This window comes from Gobio gobio (genome assembly GCF_949357685.1).
Source record: "Gobio gobio genome assembly, chromosome: 14".
Taxonomy (NCBI): Eukaryota; Metazoa; Chordata; class Actinopteri; order Cypriniformes; family Gobionidae; genus Gobio; species Gobio gobio.
This window is the reverse complement of record NC_137107.1, coordinates 18,257,418-18,281,573: the sequence shown is the minus strand read 5'-3', so window position 1 is coordinate 18,281,573 and position 24,156 is coordinate 18,257,418. Positions and strand designations below refer to the sequence as shown.

Below are 24,156 nucleotides of genomic sequence, written 5' to 3'. Positions count from 1 at the left end.
ATTATAAAATTCTTAAAGCTGCAGTCCGTAACTTTTTGGACTCTAGCGGTTAATAAACATAACTGCATGCGTCTTGCGGAAGAACATTGCAGCCGGAGCTACTTCTCTCTGTTTATGTCTGTGGTGAGTCACGCAGGGCCTGTGCTCCTCCGCAGCGGTTCCTACCAGTCTGGTCTGATATAGTCCCAATATAAACACTTATTATAAGTATACCATAATGATTCAGGGAAAGACAAAAACACGGTTTGGAAAATGGATTCATGTTGTACATTCTCATTATATAACTTTTGTCAATCTTGAACACAAAAAAAGTTACGAACAGCAGCTTTAATTTATATTTAATTCATAATTTTATAATTTGTTCTATACTTTTTTTTTTAATAAATTATTACTTCTATTCAACAGGGTTGCATTAAATTGATCGAAAGTAAAAGTAAAGACATTAATAATGTTACAAAAGATTTCTATTAAAATAAACTTTCCATTCGTCAAAGAATCCGGAAAAAAACATGATCGTGTTTCCACAAAAATATTAAGCAGCACAACTGTTTTCAACATTGATAATAAATGTTTCTTGAGCAGCAAATCAGCATATTAGAATGATTTCTGAAGGATCATGTGACACTGAAGACTGGAGTAATGATGCTGAAAATTCAGCTTTGATCACAGGAATAAATTAAAAACAGTTATTTTACACTGTAATAATATTTGACAATATTACTGCATAAGAAAGACTAAACTTTTGAACGGTAGTGCTGGTAAAGTAGCACCAAGTAGCTTTTAGGAATGTCCTTTTTAAATGTACCTTAATATCCCTTTTCTAGATCAATATAAATAACACAAAGTAGAACATCATAGCTTGCAAAGTGAAATTCGTTATGGATTGCAGCCTGTAGCAATCTCAACCTGTTATCTGTGTATCTTAACGCAAGGATATCATACCATTGCATTTCCTGCGGCGTGAAAAAGCTTCCGTCCTTACAGGGCTCTGTTCAATTTATTTGAAGCTCTGCCGTGATGTTGCCATTAGAGCCTGAAGCTTGTTTGTGCTTCTTGTTACATTACTTTTTAATTACAGAAATAACTAGTTGGAGGCAGTTGTTTTGTGGGGATGTCGGTGGGGTAAAGGGGGAGGGGGAGGGTGTTAGGTGACGAGAAAGAGGGAGTTGTCGAAGATTTATTTTGGATGTGACCTTCTCCACACTCGCTGCAGCTGTAATCAGTGGAATTAATAGCATAATCAAATTATACACAAACTCATAAATCATCGGTGAGCGCGCTGTCATGGCGTTGGGCTATTAATGGCCTCCATTGTTTTGCTACCGTATTAAAAAATCACGTCCCCTGATTCCCGTCTTGATAGGAACTGAAATGCCATTTAGAGGCTATAAAGAGCAGGGGCTTGTGGGGGTACTGGATTTTCACAACTGTTAATTTAGCCGTGATGGCGAGTGATGTCGCCAGGGCGAGTGCTGGGGCCTGGAGAGGGAAAGGCAGTGCCCACGCACTCCGCCCGACTGCATCATTGCGGCCGACAGCGGGCAGTTAATTAGAGTAATATCAGCTTAAACGTCTGTCAGTTAGGGTTAATGACATCAAAGGGCTTCCCTGCTGCCTCTATGGGCTTCTGTGGAGGACAGGAGATGGGCCCAGATGATTGCTGGCAGATTTAGCCTCTCTTTTTTTTTTTTATCTTTGCACTTTATTAAGATGCCATGTCTCTATATTAATCTGGGCAGACAAGGCCAGAAGTTTTTTTTTCCCTCCCTTGTTTAAGCTTCGAGTGAACAGCAAAATGTCCTTTACCATCTCTCCATCTGTGTCTTCAGACATATTTATGTGGCCTAATACCCAACCTTTGCCCTTCGTGTTACATACAAGAGGATGGCTGACGGATTTCTTTCAGTGTATATTTATGCACTAATGAAAGAATATGTTAATATATATATATATATATATTCTATATTGCCAAAAGTTTTGGGACGCCTGCCTTTACATGCACATGAACTTTAATGACATCCCATTCATGTTGGAACAGGAAGGGGTCATCCCCAAACTGTTGCCACAAAGTTGGGAGCATGAAATTGTCCAAAATGTCTTGGTATGCTGAAGCATTAAGAGTTCATTTCACTGGAACTAAGGGGCCAAGCCCAACCCCTGAAAAACAAACCCAAACACCATAATCCCCCCTCCACCAAACTTTACACTTGGCACAATGGAGTCAGGCAAGTACCGTTCTCCTGGCAACTGCCAAACCCAAACTCGTCCATTGGATTGCCAGACAGAGAAGCGTGATTCGTCACTCCAGAGAACACGTCTCCACTGATCTAGAGTCCAGTGGCGTCCTGCTTTACACCACTGCATCCAATGCTTTGCATTGCACTTGGTGATGTAAGGCTTCGATGCAGCTGCTTGGCCATGGAAACCCATTCCTGAAAGGTCCCTATGCAGTGTTCTTGAGCTAATCTGAAGGCCACACGAAGTTTGGAGGTCTGTAGTTATCGAGTCGGCAGAAAGTTGGCGACTTCTGCGCACTGTGCGCCTCAGCATGCGCTGACCCCACTCTGTAATTTGACGTGGCCTACCACTTCGTGGCTGAGTTGCTGTTGTTCCCAATTGCTTCCACTTTGTTATAATACCACTAACGGTTGACTGTGGAATATTTAGTAGTGAGGAAATTTCACGCATTAATTTATTGCACAGGTGGCAACCTATCACAGTTCCACGCTTGAATTCACTGAGCTCCTGAGAGCGACCTATTCTTTCACAAATGTTTGTAAAAGCGTCTGCATGCCTCGGTGCTGGATTTTATACACCTGTGGCCATGGAAGTGATTTAAACACCTGAATTCAATGATTTGGAGGGGTGTCCAAATACTTGTGGTAATATAGTGTATATAAACAGTACACTGTCTGTCCATTCATACATTTATATATATATACTTTTAAAGAAATTAAAAAATTGTTTTATCCCTTATTAACACACACACATCAGCTTTGCCATCAATTTTAAAATATTAAAACAAAACAAAAAATGTAATTATAATAATATTTGACAATGCTTTTATTGAATGTTTTACTGTATTTTGATCAAATAATCTATTTTGATTCAGCCTTAATGAGAATTAGATTAGAGACTTCTTGTTGAAAGATCTAATGGCTTTTCTTAAAAATTAATAAATCTTTTTTTTTTATTTTATGGTTAAGGGTGTAATCATGTAAAGTGTCACTAACAGCTTCTGTAAAACTGCAGAAATGGTAATAAGATAAAAGACAGCAATGTATAAATAGTTACTGTGTGCAATCACGCAAAGTAGGTTGGCTACTTTATCACAGCTTCTGTCTGTCAATCATCTTAATAGTGATTCTCTCTCTGTCTATTTAGGTTTGTCTCCAGGCTTTTCAAGAATATTTGAATCACTTTGTCTTTGTGTTTTCTAGTTTAATTAAGCTGCTATTCTTTATCACCACAAAATCACAAGAAAGGTAACGTGAGGGTAACACATTTTAAGATCTTGGTGACATTTTTGCCTTGTCAAATGAATTGGATTTTGTCCTTTTTGCGTGGACAAGGTGTGATCAGCCCTTTTAATGTCATGCCATCAGCTGTAATTATGTGTTTAGCAGTTCCATTCAGATTGAATGTCATATAAATAAACTCCAGCGTATGTAAGGTGTTACTTTTTTTCTCCTTGCAGAATGTGTGCTGTATTTGGAGGAATTTATTGTCTGCGACACTCAGTGCAGTGCCTGGTTGTGGACAAGGCATCCAACAAGTAAGTAGCTCACCGTTGATTCTGTTCTTACACTTTGATAACACGCATTTAAACGAAAAACAACAACTCCTAACACTCAGAAATTCAATTAGATAAGAAGTAGATTTACTTCCTCCTCTGGTTGATTCACACCACTCTAGTATCCCAAGGCTGATCAGAGCTCATTTGTGTACAGGGTACTCAAAAACAAGGCCAAGAGATGGCGCACATGAGTGAATGGGGGGGATATTCGGAATATAGATATGAAATTAATTTTCAGGGAGACAGCAGTACCAGCCCCCCTTAAGCAGCCGAGCTCGGAAGACAAATCACAGACTCTGCCACTTGGGCCGGCGATGAGTGATGCCGCTTTTTCCTCGTGGCCTTACCTCCACTAATTGATTTTCATCTGAAGACAAAAAAGCCCTCTGTTGCTGCCTCTTAAAAAATGAGAGTTCATCTCCCGTCTCCCTTGATTAATCTGTGCTGATAATGTGCGTCAGGCCCCACCAGAAAGGCCTTTAATGAGTTTCAAAGGTGGATTGTTGTCATAAACTAGGTTAGATCTGGGTTTTTTTTCCCTCTCTCTTTATTCCTCTCTCATTCTTTGGCCCTCTCTTTGGCGATTATATTGAGTTTCTTTCATCTTGCTGGTGAATGACCCAGGGGGCATGGATTCCTCTGGATGTAGCGCACGACACTTACACATGTGATAGCATTAGCTTACTAGTGTTAAGGCTATTGCGTTCCTTGCCTGTGCAGCAGTGCTCAAATTAGATGCATTTCCCTGTTGTTTATCGGGCATATCATCCCGACTAGGGATGTGTATTAAAAAAAAAATTCAAAAAAGATTTTCTGATTAAAGGCCCCGTTCACACCAAGAACGATAACTATATTAGCATCCACACCAGCAGACATATATAGTTTATAAGCATGCACTGCAATTTTTGTCCTTTGCTGCTGCAGTAAATGCTCAAGCCATGTTTAACCATGCTCATTAGCTGGGGTGAAAAAATCATTGTGAAAGTTATTCCAATGGTTTCTCTGTGACATTATCGCCAGGGATGCACCGCAATGAAAATTCTGGGCCGAAACAAAATTCTGAATGCACTTGGCTGAAAACCGAAACCGAAAATGTTTTTTAAAAATTATTTATTTATTATTTCAAATGACCTTTTTTTGTATAATTGTGTTAATATTAGACTTTTTTAATTAAAAAAATAAATTAAATAATTTTAATGATACTGAATTATTATTTTTTATAATACCACACTCCAAAAAAACACACTTTTATTGAAAGTAACTAATGCTGTCAATCGATTAAAAAAAATTAGCTAATTAATCATACATTTTTTTTCTGTAATTAATCGAAAAAACATCTGTGTTTTTAATATTTTTATATTGTAATAATTACACAGTTACTCTCTAAATTAATTTTGAAACAACTTAAAGACAGTATATTTAAAATATTTTTTTATGAAGGCTAGTATCACTGATACTAAAACTGCTACTGATGTCTTTGAAATAAAAAATTAAAAAAAACATTAATGATAGACATTCAACAATTTTAAGTAAACTTAAAACAATCTTCACATACAGTAAACCCATTATAATAAATGTCATATAAATATAACCTGTGGCCTTCCTACCTCTTTAACAGGTAGGAAATATACAGAAATTGAATAAAGTTATCAAACTGTCTGCACTGCATAAATAATAAATTCAATATAGAATAACTCCTTATTAAAGCTACAATTTCCTCTGTTACCTTTGTTTCTTATTCTCTTTCGGCCAAAAAGGCCATTTTCGGCTGATAATTTTGATGCATCCCTACTTTTGCGTGAATCAAAAACATACAGTGCAACCAGTGTAGTCCAATTTATGAACAAATGACAATGTATAATAATTTTAACATTGTTATAATAACAGTACATAAAAAATATATATAAATAAATGCAACAACATGCGTATAAATAAATGTTTTATAAAATATAATTAAAATCTAGTATTAATTCTATATTATAATTAATATTAAACCTATAATATTTTCATAATATACCTGGCTGGAAGGTTCCCTGTGCAATTTACAGCAGAAGTTCAGTGGCGTCAATTCGTCAAAAGCCAAGATATGGCGAACTCTGATGACGTCATAAAATCTTGCTCCCTCGACGTGACTACAAATGTAGTTTTTCTATCATAGACCAGCAAATTAGACAGTTATAGACCTCTGTTATAAGAATTAAGGACTTTCAAATACTTCAGGCAACCTTTTCCAGCACTTAAAGCCCAAAAGTCTGAATATTATGCAATTATGCAATTTTAAATGTTTTCTACATTTTTAATGTGATGACCAAAAATATTTTTTGTTCATCCTTTAAAGATTGTCCGAATTTGTAAAACTAAAAGTTTCACGGTGTAGGAAAACTGACACTTGCTGAAATACAAACATTTTTATTTTACAATTAAAAAAGACACAAAATGACCACTATAACCAGTAGATGGAGGCAGAGGAGCACTTAATTGCTCATTAGCCATTTCCACTACATAACATTTTTTTTTTTTGAGATGTTCAAATCACTATTATAACATAAAAAAACAGTTTTAGTCTTTTTTGTTTATTTGAAGGGTGAAGCACGTTCTGCACGGGTCCGATTTTATAAACCCGTACCCGCAGTGCTTAAAACCGCATCCGACCCGTTTTCCGATGACAGCACTAAATAAAATCTGCACCCGACCCGACCCGCTTAAAATAGAACCGACACCCGACCCACACCCGCAATAAAATCCGTTTAGCATATCACATTATAGACACACTTACAAATTTATTGCCAGCATACAGAAGTTATTACACGACCATTAACACAAGGACAACTTCAGCAGGGACATTCTAAACGCTTAACGTGAAAAACGCTTAACGTGGCTTAATGTTGGTAAGACACTGTTATTAAGAGACCAAACTCCGTAAACATAATACTAATAATGTATACTATGTACAAAAAAATCAGATGAGCCCAGAATATGAACGCAACGCGTTTAATTACACGTTAAGCGTTGTCCTCCCATAGAAAACCATTATAAGAAAACGCTTAACATGGCTTAATGTAGGCTACTAAGAGTGTTATTAAGAGACCAAACTCAGGAAACATAACAAAAATACTGTTCGATAGAACTGCTTGTGCTTGGTTTTGTTACCACAGTTATCTGCGTGCTTCCTCAGTGATGAAGTTCCACATTTGTGGCTATCTTTTCTTCAACTCCCCATGATCCATCTTGACGATTGCAGTGCAGGCAGATCGCGCTCGCACTGTTGTGATTATTCTGGGAGGGCGCGCACCGCGCGGCCACAAATAAGTTGATATGGATTTGAAATTATTTTATCAGCTTGAAATACAGGCAAGGCATATTTTTGTATATGCATATTTTTAGGAGCACATCTACAAAACACATAAATATATTTTTATATATAGGCCTATATTCGTTTGTACGTGACTGTTTAAAACCCGTGTTTAGACCCGTGTTCTTCCTTGTCCGACCCGCACCCGTATCCGACACAGTAGGATGTTTTTCACCCGTTTCAGCAATATTCGCGGGTCAACCGTCAGGTACCCGCGGGTACCCGCACCCGTGCAGGACTCTGGGGTGAAGCACAGATTAAGTGTGTACTGAAGTGTGAGGTATATATGTGTAGAAAAGGTCACAAAGCCTCATGAAAAACAAAAACTTTTCAAATTGCGAATGAAATTACACAGACAGGCAGCGAGTTAAGAGCTCTTCGTTTCTAATCACTGAAGCTGTCAGTCAGTTCGAAAACTCCTGTTTTAAACAATGAATCTGACTAAATTTCACAATGAATCTTTTATTTACATCGTGTCCACTTTGTTATAATGAGAGTATATGTGAGTGTGTAAAACTCATTTAGCATTTTTGCTAAACTGAGTGGATTCTCACTACTGGTAATTCCTCTGATTGGTCATCAAGGAACTTTGCTGGCGTACCATGGGTGCAGCAGGCACAATGATATTACGCAGTGCTTGAAAATAGGCTAACTTCCGTCAACATAACCAACATGATAACCTGCTTGCACAGGGAGCGTGCTGGGGGACTATTTTCAGGCGCTGCGTAATATCATTGCATCTGCTGCACCCATGGTAGAGCAGCAAAGTTCCTTGATTATTACACGGGAATGAGAGTATAGTTCCTAGCCATATCGGCCTAGAAAATTGCAACATTTCATTTTCCGGCGGTCTTAGTACACGGTGTAACTACAGAAGAGTCAAGTTTTAAATAGGAAAGATATCGAAAACTCTTTAGTCATTTTGGAGCGAGATGCTAACGGTCTAATCAGATTCAATGATTTATGCTAAGCTATGCTAAAAGTGCTACCGCCAGACCCGGAGATCCCCTGAATGGATTCGAAAACTGTAAAACTCAACTGTTTAACTAGGGGAGTTGGAAAATGAGCCTTCCTTTTAAATCAGAATTGAATAGAAATCAAATCAAATAGAAAACAGAATTGAATCCATAGAAAAGCTTGTGAATCAGAGTAAAATCTAATCAGGAAATGTGTAATGTTACCCATTTTGTAAACCCCACCAACGTTTTGAAAAATAATAAATTATATTTTAAGAGGTGTTTTTTGCTTTGCTGCAATGCAAAAAGTAGCTGACTGCAGAAAATGAAACGTCTTGACTAGCTGTTATATGTGTTCGTTGTTCTGCTTTGCAAGATCTTCAGCAAATCAAGTAGGACTGCTTGGCCTGGGTGAACATATTTATTCTTATAACCAAGGGAAAACTTTTATAATTTGTTCTCCCAACAAATCTTTCAGATTGTTTATTTGCTCCTTCAGTAGGTCATTTGACGGAGGTCAGTTTAGTTTTGATATGTGACGTCTGTCCCTGGATGCGGTCAGTCGTCCCTAACGTCAGTTCTACTTGAGTGGCCCAGCAGGAGGTGTTCCTCAAAACTTAACGTAGCATAGGAAAAACAACCAAGATGACCTTAATTGATAATTTACTACAAGTTCTTCATGATCGCCACCAATGCCATTAACCCCCATATAACTGGAGCACTAAGAAGATTCAAGGCGAATTCTTTCATCCCTATTGGATTGAAGCCAGACTCACCTGACCGGGGCTGGTCAGGATTCAAACCGAGGTGTCCGTCAGACCCTGAGCTCAGTCTATAAAGCATTGCCTTGAGTGTAGCGTGGACGGTCCATGCCCTCCTCCAGTGGCGCCCCGTGTGGAGTCAGCCCTGCGTTGGAGGTTAGCGCCATACATCATCCATGGAAAAAGTTTCATGAAGGTGAAAAAAAAGCTGGCAAGGTGTCTGGCAGGCTGAACAATGATTTTAATTTCCCTGGCATCATAAATTACCGCCCTATGTCTGCTCTTATTACAGACATAAAGCTGAAAAGGGTAGAGCCAGATTAATAATGCATCAGAGGATTACAGACCCTCAAATCCCACCTGCCACTCCATGCGGAGGACGGTCCAGCACTGTCCGGTTTGTTACCGCCACGACAGGCAACTCAATCACTTGTCCAAATTAATTTGTCCAAATTAATTTCACACGTCAACAAAACTCAACTAGTGATGAAATTCCTTTTTGGAGGTGCCTGCTAAGACAAGCATCACTATTATTGTGATTAGTTACCTTGGAGGAGAAACCCAAGCATGCGCTATGTTGACTATCCAAGTTGAGAATTCAATTCATGCACAACATCTAAATATCGGAAAAACTATTTGCGAATAAAGCAGCATTTTGGAAATTCTCAAAGACATCTTGGTGTTTCCATCCAGCATTTTTAATGCGATTATTCCACATTTAGATTCCACATTTACAAACCTAACACACCTGAGGGGCAACCATATCAGGTCGCTCTTGTTCACCAGAAGCTGCTTCCGAATCAAGAGAACAAACTACGTATTTACGCAAATTACTGCAAGCCTTAAAGCTACACTATGTAACTTTTCCATCCACTAGAGGTCGCCTGTTCAAAACAAAGGCGTAGTTTGATGACGCCACGTTTGAGCGCAGAATCTCGGGACATGTGGTCTTCTCCTCACAGCCGGTGGAAAACAGTCAGGATAGGACTCGGGCAGAAATCATGTTCATGGATGCGATCATTAACATTACTGTAGTGAAGCAGAGCAGGACCGAGTGTTGTGGAGCTGAGCAAGGCCGCAGGAGCGATTGAAGTGCGAGACGGTTATTATGGCATAATCGCCGGCGGGACTTTTATTATGACACGGTTGCCGGCGCCACTTCCTCTTTTCCAGTCATGAGTATATGAGGTAACGCAGCTCTGTTTATCATATTAGATATATCTGAGTGTGTTGAAAAGGAAGTTATGACGTTCGCTCGGCGGCTGCTATGACACTTGTTCACACTGCAGTGAGAGTAAAGTGTTTCACTGAATAAAACCAGAAACCGAGGGTAACGCAGATATGACACAATCGACAGGCGACTCCCTCACACGCATAGCTCACACGTCCCGGTTCCTTTGTTAAAATAGCAATTTCTCACGATTTACAAATAGTTGGAAACATTTGGGATATTCTAAGTACTCAACTGAACAAAATATATAACACTGGCCTAGTGGTTTCTGGATATTTTACTGCAAAAATCCTACATAGTTCACCTTTTACGCTTGGACGTTGACCATTTTGGACGGTCTAAGAGAGAGGCAGGCCAATTGACACAACCTGGTTATAGAGACAAAGATGGCCCTAAACAACCACCCAGAAGACCCTAACAATCATATAATAATGCACTAACAACCACCCAAAACACCCTAGTATAATGCTGGGTGGGTGTTGCATGGGCAAAGCACTACTAACATTTTATTTTCAAAGTCTAAAAAAAAACTCTGTTCCTTAATATTTGTATTTATATTTTTTTGCCTGTACATGAATTTGTTGTTTAACCGTGTTATTTTATTGTATTTATATGCCATTATAATATTTATTAGTATTTTAAATAAGCTTTTATTTTTATATTTTCAGTTGTCCTTTTAATGTTAGTTTAATTTCCGTTTTTAGTATATCTTGTCATGTAAATGTACCCTAAGTTTTAGTAATTTGATGTGCTTTTGTCATTTGTATTAGGTCATTTTTATTGTTTTTTTAAGTTCAAGTTTTTCATCTAATATTTATTTTTAATTTTATTTCATAGTTTAATTTCAATTTAATAGTTTTTCTTAACAGTAACAACACTGGTATACACAGATTCTTTCATTGATTTAAAACAATGGTGTACTATTTTATGCAATATTTACCAAGACAAATTAGCTTCTTGCTTGTAATATCCGTCATGGTGTCATTCAGCATATGATCTGTTTAGCCTACACAAAACCACATTTGCAGAGAAGTATATAAAATGCAAATGAGTTTAAACGCATGCATCGTTGGGTGCAAGGTTATCACGCTGATTGGTTCAGAGGCCACTGACGTGGTTTATGAAGGCGATTTACGAACGCTTATGATGATCTACAAAGCCAACACTGGCCTTGGTTGCAAGTGAAACGGAATCATTAGCACTATTTCATTGTTTTATGCACACTGACAGAAGAAACTTATGCACTTGTATAGAAAACTCTTTACATGGTGAGCGCTGTGAAAAGACAATGAATTGAAGAAACCTCTTTGAAAGTAATATTTTTTATTTTTATTTCGATTGACAAACAAAAAAAATAGTTTGGAGTAGTTTTCACTGACCTCATCATAAAAAAATGTCATATTTTCTTTATAAACAATTCTCACAATATATACTGTATATATTCTACAGTTTATATAAAACTAGGTTTTTTATTTGCCATAATAAATTATACAATTGAAATTGAAATTAACCATATCAATTTTCATCACGCACTAAAACAAATGTTTGAATTTTAAAGCATAAAAACAATGTACAGTATATGATCATGGAATGTAAGTTTGGCCTGACAAGTTTTGTCAATTGACCTGACTCTCTTAGACCAGCCAAACTCATCATTGAGCCTTGCAGTAATTTGCGTAAATATGCGTAGTTTGTTCTCTTGATTCAGAAGCAGCTTCCTGTGAGCAAGAGCGACCTGCTACGGTTGCCCTCAGGTGTGTTAGGTTTGTGAAATGTATCCCATATTGCTTTCTTCCACCCCATTGGCTGACGATTGATTGGAAACCCTCCGCATCCTCTGCTAGTTCCTCCGAGTAAATAAATCTTCATTTACATAAACAGATCTGTCCTGGAGTCAATCTGGGCGTTGGGGGAGGATTATTCCCAGGCCTGACTTTTCGTCAGGGGAGGGAAGCGCTCTCTTGCCCCTTTATTGTGTTGTGAAAGTCCATTTCAAGGATGTCACCCCCAGCCCATTAGTTTGGATAATGAGCCCTATAAAGCACATTTATAACTCTTGACATAACAAGCCAACAGATTCTCCTCTGTTCCTCCTTTTTCTCTCTCACTCGCTCTTTTTCCTTCTCGCTTTCAGAGATTAAAGGAGGAAAGGTCAAACTTGTGCCTTAGGCCACTGGTTCACAACTGTTTTTTCTTCAGGACCCAGATTTTACACTTTGATATCATGTGAAGAACCGACAAAGTACCAAAAATTGTTTAATGTTTAAACATGAACGAAAATTGATTAATTTAACATTGATATATATATTGTCATGAAACACGTAGGTCCAACACTATGCAAAATTATTAACATGACACTGACCTTATGCAAAAATGCCAAAGCACCACGTTTTCCTATAGTGACATGTATGAAAGGACAGGCCACTTCTCATTATAAAAAGAGCTTTTAGAAGTAACCACCTGACCCATGAAGAATGAGACCGCTAATATATGATGTTCTAGTGTTTAATATTTTATCTTCAAATCATAATCTGACCATCTCCTGACCCTTTTGTGATTTAAAGCAGGTTTTGTGGTAAAGAAAGCTGGTTTGGGTTACGGACTTTTTCTTGATCTGATGCATCTTCTGTATTCATACTTCACAGAGTTAAAGCTGTGATTGATACACGTGGTCAGAAGATCAGCTGCAGTCATTTTGTGGTTGAAGATTCGTACATCAGAGATGAACAAAGGCAGAGCACAGCTTACAGGTAAGCACACAATACGCCACAAAAGTGACATTAGTATTCATTACTGTAATAATGAGAAACCAAAAAGATATTGATTGAATCAGATATTCATTGAACCCAATCAGAACTCATGAACTTGTATCTTTCACAATAAAAACTCATTATACCAATTAACCAAATTGTATTTTCACACTGTGATTGGCTGGTTTCCCCAGTTTATACATAACACATTTCTGGACATCACTTTAGTTGTTGTTTTTATAGGTTAAAAAAGGTCTTTATATTGACTAAACGTACAACAACTTATTTGCAAAATTACATGTTTAAAAAAAAAGTTATCCTGCACATTTCCATGTAATGAAACCAGATCTTGACATTAATTTTAACTTAAACTGCCATATAGATATTTTTTTATATTATTTCATAATTTGGCAGCAGATGCATTAGGCTGCTGTCACTTTAAGACCTGATGCACGGATCAATTATACTGTTACACATGCGTTTTCTTTCTCAGCTGTTTACGTTCACCACAACATAACTGACTGTGTTCATGTGAATACTCGCCAAGACCAGCATTTTATCATTATTTTGTGTGTATTTGACTGTTTAAGCGCAATAACCAGCGAACAAGAACTCAATTTAGAATGAGTGGACTTTATGTGCGCGCACTTGGGTTTGAGCACAAAATCTGTGGGAATAAGTAAAATTATGGGCAATCCCATGCCATAATTCAAGCCCTGTAACACCGACAATATTATTCCGGAGCAAATTAAATGAGTGAGTGAGGGGAGGCGGTTTTGTGTGTCATCTGGAAAATGAGTATTGGATGCGTTTCAGATATTTCACTATAGATATGTATCGAAACATCATTACTACATTGAACTTAGTTTATTATTTCAGATGGCTTTTGAAAAATGTATATATTAAATAAAAAATGTAATCCGCCAAAGTGACTGGTAGCAGTGACTGCATTAAACGCCACTGCTGAAATCCACCCGCATTCGGCGGGTTGGCGGGTGTTAACATCAAGCCCTGGTGAATAAAGCTGTCTACTCATAAAGCCATTATAAAAGTGGTCCATTATGGCTAGTGCACTATATTCTAAGTTAGCTTTGTGTAACGACCCTAAGTCACATTTTGCCTTTTCAATTCTTATGTTGTTCCAAACCTGTGGGACTTTGTGTGGAACTCAACAGAAGATGTTTGCAAGAATCATGTAGCGGACCCACTTTATATATTTGGTGGCCTTAACTACTAACTACTATTAATCATTTGATACAATGCACTTATTGTGTACATACATGTTTTTACATTGTACTTACATTTTCAAAATTCCCTGCATGTAATTATGTATAAGTAATCTGTAATTAATTTCTGTAGTTAGATTTATAATTACGCTGTTGACACTTCCTTTACACCTAACCCTACCCTTAAACTTACCCATACCACCACAACTGTCCCTAACTTTACCTGTATCCCACCTCAATATCAGCAAAAGTGTACAGCAATACAATATGAACACAATAAGTACCTTGTACTTATTTTTTTATGTAAGCACATTGTAGTTAAGGCCACCTAATATAAAGTGGGACCCATGTAGCTACTCTTTCCCATGCAATGAAAGCATACAGTGCTTTACACACCTTCAAGCTTTTAAAGGCCCCATGGCATGAAATTTTCATTTTATGAGGTTTTTCAACATTAATATGAGTTCTCCTAGCCTGAATATTGTCCCCAAGTGGCTAGAAATTTTGATCGGTGTAAATCGAGTCCTGGGTGTCTTTCTCTGCCTTTGAGAAAATGACAGCCCAGACGAGCTGATCTTGAATTTTCCTGTTATGACGTCATAACAGGAACGGTTACTTCCCTTTCCTCCGCCCAGAGAATTTGGCACGCCCATGCGAGCGCCATATTTGTTTGTCCTCGAGAGATCATGGCTTGTGAACGAGTGAATGCTGGCAGTTTCTCAGTGTTTGGATGTACAAATGAAAACGGAAGTCTTTTTTCAGTTCCTTCTTATCTGTGATCAGTGATTTCTGATGTGTAGCTTATTATTCAAGTCCACACAGAACTTTATTATTCGTGCTGCGGCTTCTCTCTCTCCCGACAGAACGGTGTTTTCTATCTTGTGAGTCAGTGTTTTTTGCAGTCCTCGTCGCGTCTATCTGTTCTAAAATGTGCATACAGTCATGAGTTTCTGCTCAACATCGGCAGAGTTACATCTTTAGAGATAAACCTCACGCACATGCCGAAGCTCGGGCTGTACTGACCGGTCGGCCTTCAACATCACCGACCCCCAGTACTGCATCTGGCCCACAGCGGAGGCACCAAACGCGGTGCGAGATTAAGCAGAAGGGGGGTAAGCGTGAGGGTCTCCGGGCTAGGCTAGCCAGCTATCCCCACAATAAACTGGATTACATTTGATTACTGCTGTTGTGTCTTTGTTTGCGCTGTGTACTCACTGACGCTTTTCATATGATAGGAAAATATCTAAAAATAATGCCATAATCAACACTTACTCGTAACTCGTTCATCTCCTGTAATGGTACATGGTCTCAGCGTGACTGGGACTCGTGTTTATTCAGAGCTCTCAGATACAAACAAAGTAAACTCGCGCTGACAGCGCTCTCACAAATCAGTAGATACAATATATCTTTGTTAGCAATCTCTCCGTCTTTTTTCCATTGATGTCGGTTCGCGAACTAATCATTCTTTTGAACCGGTTCTTTTTAGTGAACCGGTCGAACCAGTTCACCAAATCGGACTGAATCGTTCTAAACGGTTTGCATCTCGAGTCAGCGCTGATCCATAATTTACTAAAGTTACTAACTTTCTGACATGAGTGACAGTCCTTCCAACTAGAAATAAACTAATAACCTGAAGTATATGCTGTAACTACAACAGTTCACTGAACTGAGATGTGCTGAGAGAACTGATGAGAAGTGACATCCGTCTCTCTGGCACAGCCTTGTGCCTCGTAGACCTTGTTAAATCATGCCCCCTCCGCTCATTTAAAATGCAAAGATGTCAGCCAATCACAACAGTGGGCGTTTTTACTGAAGTCTTGCAGCAGACACGCCCCTTGAAACAGGGCATTCAGCCACAGGGCAAACATCAGTATAGAAAAAATGCCTTTTATTTCTAAATTTTGACATTTTTTGATGTAAAAATTATACTAACAATATAAGCACACTTCAGAATACATTATAAAATAAAATAAAAAATCCATGCCATAAAACCTTTGATATGTTCCACATATTTCACATATTCAAACTTGTGCCAAGTTTGTCAACAGTGATGCCAAAGCCCCAGTGTGTTGTGAGTTTCTCAAACCAAAGACTTTGTTGTATTGTTTGTATATACTGAAGCAAAAATGACATTTGGTCATTGTGTGTTTTTACTATATTGGAAAGAGCAGCCACAAAATGGGAAAAAAAATGTCTTACAGGTTTGGAAATGAGTGAATGATGTCAAAATTGTAATTTTTGGGTGCAATAACTGTAAGTTGAAAGTGGGATTTTTAGGGTCATTTTGTATTTTCCTTTTCATATAATCTCCTTCATTATGTATGTTCTCTGTCTGTTATGATTCTTCTTTTTTAAGGATTTGAACTGTGATTCTGTTTCTCAACTCTCACAGGCAGATATCTCGAGCAGTGCTCATCACGGACAGATCTGTGCTGCCTTCAGAGTCTGATCAGCAGGTGCGTTCTTGCTTGCTTTCTTTTCTACAGTGATTTGTGTTCAGTAACACTATTTTAAGGCGTCGTAGTTACCTGTTACTACATGTAGTTACTATAGACCTATTTTGTGTTTGCAAACAGCGATGACGTTTGTGTGGGCAGAGAGAAAATCTGTGGAAAGCCAAAACCAAAAAAAAAAAAAAGTTAATTTCGAGTTTATATCTCACAATTCTGACGTTTTTTCTCACGAATCCAAGTTTATATCTCACAATTCTTTGAATAGCGAGTATATATCACAATTCTGTTTATCCTTCTGTATTTTTTCCTCAGAATTGCGAGTTTATATCCCACAATTCTGACTCTTTTCCCCGCAGAATTGATATAAACTCACAATTGCGAGTTATAAAGTCCAAAATGGGAGATAAAAACATGTACATGCAAGAAAAAGAGTCAAGAACTGTGAGATAAAAATGTTATAGGCTGTGATTAAAGGTTATCTATGTAAAATGTTATAGGTTAAAATATAATTTCATGCTGTAACTGCTATGTATGGATGTCCCCTAATATTATGTAGACTTCAGTGGCGGCTGGTCAATAGAGGGCGCTGGGACGCCGCCTCATCAAAATTCCAGAAATATACATATATACAAAAATGATATAAAAGTGAAATAAAAATAAAATAGTTTACTCATACGATGTGCTGGCTGTTAGTAAGAGCCTCAGCATTTAATAAAAACTGGTTTTGATGGGTTAACTATTTTATATGTTCTTCAATATGTTTCATGCGGTTTCATGCGTGAGGGACGCCGGACAAATGGATGTCTAAAAATTGATGGTCAGCATGTGACCTGAAGCTGGTCTCTAATTGGTTCTTAAAGATCCTCCTCCGGACGCAGGTCTTGCGTCCCTGGCGAATCAGAATTGGATGCGTATTATTTTATCCAATCTGATTGGTTCTCGTCACCTGTCATTCAACTTTACACTCTTGGCCACTAAAGCGAAAGTGCGTGGGCGACACAGTCACTCCGACTCCGCCAAAACCTTATTAGGATGATCACTTGAGTAGAGATGGCAGCAGTTAAACCAAATTCTTTCAGTAGGCGTTCGTTGGAAGAAAAAAAATGATAAAGGATCCCGAACCGGACCAACGCGATTTACAAATCCAGCAGCAGGCCAGTGACAGGACGAAAAGAGTAAGAGACTCACTGGTAAGAGACCTCAAATATCTAACTGAACAATGCAAACGTCATGACACTATTGAGATGACTGACTTTAATCAGTGTCATTGAGAAATTTGCTGGCCAGAAAGAAAGGAGAGCAAAATGTATGTTCAAGTAGTCAACATGCTTTTTTATTCTTTTGTTTTTCCTTTCCCCCAGAAATAATTATCACCAGCCGCCACTGGTAGACTTACTGTTTACATCAAAATCATGCTTTAATATTCGACTAATCATTGCAGGTTTCATCTGTCCAGTCTGTGTCTAGCAACATAAACGTCTGCATTTAGCTTCAAAGGGTGTCTCCAATATGGAATTCTATAAGAATGAAGACTTTCAAATTTTGACATACAAAGGCACAACAAAACATTTTTCTCTTATTCTGTGGATTTTTCCCATTTTCCTCCACTCATTACGCTATTTTCCTGCAGCCACTATGCGCGCAGCTGCAACTGCAAGCAACGTAACTGTGACGTCTCCTCCAAATTGGTCTATAGTAATACAGTAAATTATGCATAATTACAAGTAACTAACCCTAAAACAAACCCTAACCCTACAGTAAGTACATGTAGTTCTTTAATATTTCTTGGTACTTATCACCAGGTCACCTTAAAAAAAAAAAAAAAAAAAGAATGTATATACAGTGAGGAAAATAAGTATTTGAACACCCTGCTATTTTGCAAGTTCTCCCACTTAGAAATCATGGAGGGGACTGAAATTGTCATCGTAGGTGCATGTCCACTGTGAGAGACATAATCTAAAAAAAAAAATCAAGAAATCACAATGTATGATTTTTTAACTATTTATTTGTATGATACAGCTGCAAATACGTATTTGAACACCTGAGAAAATCAATGTTAATATTTGGTACAGTAGCCTTTGTTTGCATTTACAGAGGTCAAACGTTTCCTGTAGTTTTTCACCAGGTTTGCACACACTGCAGGAGGGATTTTGGCCCACTCCTCCACACAGATCTTCTCTAGATCAGTCAGGTTTCTGGCCTGTCGCTGAGAACACGGAGTGGAGCTCCCTCCAAAGATTCTCTATTGGGTTTAGGTCTGGAGACTGGCTAGGCCACGCCAGAACCTTGATATGCTTCTTACAGAGCCACTCCTTGGTTCTCCTGGCTGTGTGCTTCGGGTCATTGTCATGTTGGAAGACCCAGCCTCGACCCATCTTCAATGCTCTAACTGAGGGAAGGAGGTTGTTCCCCAAAATCTCGCAATACATGGCCCCGGTCATCTTCTCCTTAAACAGTGCAGTCGCCCTGTCCCATGTGCAGAAAAACACCCCCAAAGCATGATGCTACCACCCCCATGCTTCACAGTAGGGATGGTGTACTTGGGATGGTACTCATCATTCTTCTTCCTCCAAACACGTTTAGTGGAATTATGACCAAAAAGTTCTATTTTGGTCTCATCTGACCACATGACTTTCTTCCATGACTCCTCTGGATCATCCAAATGGTCATTGGCAAACTTAAGACGGGCCTGGACATGTGCTGGTTTAAGCAGGGGAACCTTCCGTGCCATGCATGATTTCAAACCATGACGTCTTAGTGTATTACCAAAAGTAACCTTGGAAACGGTGGTCCCAGCTCTTTTCAGGTCATTGACCAGCTCCTCCAGTGTTGTTCTGGGCTGATTTCTCACCTTTCTTAGGATCATTGAGACCCCACGAGGTGAGATCTTGCATGGAGCCCCAGTCCGAGGGAGATTGACAGTCATGTTTAGCTTCTTCCATTTTCTAATGATTGCTCCAACAGTGGACCTTTTTTCACCAAGCTGCTTGGCAATTTTTCCAGCCTTGTGGAGGTGTACAATTTTATCTCTAGTGTCTTTGGACAGCTCTTTGGTCTTGGCCATGTTAGTAGTTGGATTCTTACTGATTGCATGGGGTGGACAGGTGTCTTTATGCAGCTAACGACCTCAAACAGGTGCATCTAATTTAGGATAATAAATGGAGTGGAGGTGGACATTTTAAAGGCAGACTAACAGGTCTTTGAGGGTCAGAATTCTAACTGATAGACAGGTGTTCAAATACTTATTTGCAGCTGTATCATACCAAGCCTGTAGTGCTCCAGTCAGAAATTGAAGCTTTCGCGCCTCGATCGCCCCCCGGTGGCTGGTCCCAGTATAGCTCCTAAACCCCGCCTCTCCATGTATTTGAATGGGCACGAGACACACTAAACAATTTAATTACACTTCAAATAATTGTTTCCTAAAGATGGTTTCTGTCATTTTAGGCAGTTTTTATTACAATAATTTCATTTCAAGTGTTCGTTTTTTAAATAAGTTTAGTTTTAGTGAGTTATTTGATGCTATAAAAACGGGGGGTGTGACGTCATGATTGACAGCTGAGATTGACGGCTTCTCTGAGTGAACTTGTCACTGAGGCACTAACAGACTTTTTTCTGGATTTTTGGGAGGAGATTGGAGCTTTAGCTTTAATTTCTACACTTCCATAACTGTTTATTTCACACCAACATAATTAATTGTTCTGCATCTGCGAGAGTGTGGGCGGGCTTTTGATAATCGCGCCTCTACTTCCTGTTCTCTACTGCGCAACTCCGGTCCCGAGATCGCTACTGCGCAGACTCGGTCTCAAGATGTCAGCGCCGTGAGCGGGCCTATGAAAGCTTCAACTTTGGTCAGCGGAAGTCAATGAAGTCGCGTCGTCCATATTTTTTTGCGGTCTATGTATCATACAAATAAATAGTTAAAAAAATCATACATTGTGATTTCTGGATTTTTTTTTTTTAGATTATGTCTCTCACAGTGGACATGCACCTACGATGACAATTTCAGACCCCTCCATGATTTCTAAGTGGGAGAACTTGCAAAATAGCAGGGTGTTCAAATACTTCCTCACTGTATGTATATATATATATATATATATATATATATATATATATATATATATATATATATATATATATATATATATATATATATATATATATATATATATATATATATATATATATATATATATATATATATATATATATATATAGTATATATATATATATAGTATATTTTTTATCTTTGTTCTTGTATTTGTTCATTTGTTTGGTTTCTTTTTGTTTTGTTTTGTATATTAATTTGTTCTTTCTTTTCTTTTTCTTTCATTTGTTTGTTCATTATTTTGGTTTTGTACCAAAATCTTTCTTTCTTTCAATATTCCTCACTTCCTCCCTCCTTCCCTCCCTTCCTTACTGTGTTCCTTCCTCCTTCCCTCCCTTCCTTACTGTGTTCCTCCTTCCCTCCCTCCCTCCCTTCCTCCCTTCCTTCCTATCTTCCTTTTTCATTCATTCTTTCTTTCTTTCTTTCTTTCTTTCTTTCTTTCTTCCTTTCTTTCTTTTTTCTTTCAATCTTCATCCCTCCTTTTCTCCCTTCCTTCCTCTCTCCCTTCCTTCATTCCTTCCTCTCTCCTTCCTTCCTTCCCTCCCTTCTTTACTTCCTTACTGTTTCTTCCTTCCTTTTTTCTTTCAATCTTCCTTTCTTTCTTCCTTTTTCATTCTTTTCCTCTTGCGTATCCACATGCACATTTAAAAGGGCATTGACCCATCTCTGCTGTGTGTGTTTGTGTCTGTGGCACATTTCTTGCCAGCCTTGCACTTTTGCTTTTCAACTTGTATTGCATTACATCTTTTTTATGCCGCATATCACATTTGGATGGATTCTTGGGACACGTCCAAGATTCAGCAGGCATAGAAGCAACAAAACATCAGAGCCGATTTGTGGGATCGTTACAATAGTTTTGACATCCCGTTCTTGAGCGTAACATTCTAAAGTGAATTATGAGAGGAAAAAATAACCAGTTCAATGAAAGGACAGTAATTCTGTTTGCTGTTCCTGGTTTAGAATTGGATAAATAAATTTTTCCGATGCGAGAGTGGACGGTGACGTGCAAGCGTCCCTCTTAGGCTAATTTGAGTGCTGTCCACCAGAGTACAGGTAAAGGAAACAGAGTGGTCAGCATACCTTCTGAATCTCGGCCCAATTTGCTCTCCATCAGGAATTCATGCTTGAATATTCAAAGCAGATCAGGAGAGGAAGGAAAAGTGGGTGTAATTTATGCTCATTAGCCTCGGCGAACAGAAATTAATATCAGCGTCTTGACACGGTGTGGAAATGGAATATTACATGACTGTGTGTGACAAAACGTAATTAAATATTCAGGCTGGTTTTAATTAGCCGCTCGTCCTTTGGAATGACAGTCGCCAAACGAGCATTGTCTTCCTCTTTAACAATTTTTTTTGTCGGCACAGTTGTCTTGTTGCACTTAGACTAAAAAGCAGTTTTAAGATAGTTTAACCCAAGGACTGTATGAAAATATTGTCTGGATTGAAATAACAGGATTATTTAGATCCTGTTACACAGGATAGCTAATAGGTTTTTGTCTGCATTATCCTCTAAGTTTACATACTTTGCCATTATTTACATGACAAGCTCACAACTTGGGTAAGATACCAATTTATTTTTATTTCTGCTGACATTTCTTCATTTCATTTGCTGTTGATTATGCACCATGATTGTAGTGCAAGGGTGAATTGGTAAACAATATGTCAGTCATATACATTGTATTGCCAAACGTTTTTGGACGGCTGCCTTTACATACACATGAACTTTAATGACATCCCATTCTTAATCCGTAGGGTTTAATATGGAGTTGGCCCACCCATTGCAGCTATAACAGCTTCAGCTCTTCTGGGAATGCTTTCCACAAAGTGTGTCCTTTACCATTCTTCTAGAAGCGTATTTGTGAGATCAGGTACTGATGTTAGGCGAGAAGTCCTGTCTAGCAGTCTCCTTTTTAATTCATCCCAAAGGTGTTTTATCGGGTTGAGGTCAGGACTCTGTGCAGGCCAGTCAAGTTCCTCCACACCAAACTCGCTCACCAATGTCTTTATGAACCTTGCTTTGTGCACTGGTGTGCAGTCATGTTGGAACAGGAAAGTTCACACAAAGTTGGAAGCATGAAATTGTCCAAAATGTTCCTTTCGAAAGAGTTCCTTTCACTCGAGCTAAGAGGCCAAGCCCAACCCCTGAAAAACAAGCTCACACAGTAATCCCCCCCTCCACCAAACTTTACACTTGGCACAATGGAGTCAGGCAAGTACCATTCTCCTGACAACCGCCAAACCCAGACTTGTCCATCGGATTGCCAGACAGAGACTTATCACGGTACCACACTTGAATCCACTGAGCGACCTATTATTTTACAAATGTTTGTAGAAGCAGTCTGCATGCCTAGGTGCTTGATTTTATACACCTGTGGCCATGGGAGGCATTGGAACACCTGAATTCAATTATTTGGAGGGGTGTCCAAATACCTTTGGCAATATAGAGTATATTTTATGTAAACTGTAAGATGTAAGTGAGCAGTGTCTGAACTTGGTCCTGGAGGGCCACTGTCCTGTAGAGTTTAGCTCCAACTTGCCTCAACACAACTGCCTGCAAGTTTCTAGTAAGCCTATTAAAGTGCCCCTATTATGCTATTTTAAAGTTTCCTTATTTATTAGTTTTGGAGGTCTCCAACAACAGGTTTACATGCATCAAAGGTCAAGAAACGATTTAATTTTCTCATAATATACATTGCACATCACCGCGATGTTCGATGATTTTTCTTAATCGACTTGATAGATGAATCAGTCTCTCAAAATCCCTCCGTTCCCCAAGCCTACTCTGCTCTGATTGGTCAGATGGCCCAGTCTATTGTGATTGGTCTACCACGTAGAAGAAACAAACGCGCCCATTACCATAACTGAACTCCATCTCTGTCCAGAGGCTTCCTAATGCTCAGCGATTAGTATACGCTGTAAAGACAGTATCGATGATATCGATTTTACATCAATCCCAGAGTCCAAATCGATGATGAAACATTGGAAGAACTAGTATCAATAACAGCACATATGCTAGCCGAGCACTACATGAATGACTGATGTAACATTAAAGTTTGTAATTACACAAATCTTGCTCCTTTATCTTTACTCAAAGTAGTAAGAATTACAGGCAATCTGCATTACAATCAGGCATCATCCCCATATACAGATTGGCTTCATCACTCTGTCTCCTCTCCACCAATCAGCTGGTGTGTGGTGGGCGTTCTGGCGCAATATGGCTGCCGTCGCATCATCCAGGTGGATGCTGCACATTGGTGGTGGTTGAGGAGATTCCCCCTTCTATATGTAAAGCGCTTTGAGTGCCTAGAAAAGCGCTATATAAATGTAGCAAATTATAATTACAAATGATTACTAGACACAGTTTTAGGTAATAGTGCAGCCCACAGCTGATTTACAGCAGTAAGACTGTAATAACGTGTGTTAGCTGGTTAGACAGATACTTACACAATATAAAACCCAATAAACACATTGTAGAGTGTTTGAGGTGGTTCAAGTTTTCCCTGATGTCTGCGCGCACAATAAGT

General features: G+C 38.6%; 1 protein-coding gene across 1 annotated transcript in view; it reads left to right on the top strand.

Annotated features, from left to right (window-relative positions):
• Positions 1-24,156, top strand: part of chm (CHM Rab escort protein) — a 92,366-nt gene that overhangs the window by 45,605 nt on the left and 22,605 nt on the right. The window contains exons 9-11 of the mRNA XM_079835373.1: positions 3,698-3,775; positions 12,742-12,846; positions 16,465-16,528. Coding sequence (XP_079691499.1) covers positions 3,698-3,775; positions 12,742-12,846; positions 16,465-16,528 — 247 coding nt within the window. The remainder of the gene's footprint in view (positions 1-3,697; positions 3,776-12,741; positions 12,847-16,464; positions 16,529-24,156) is intronic.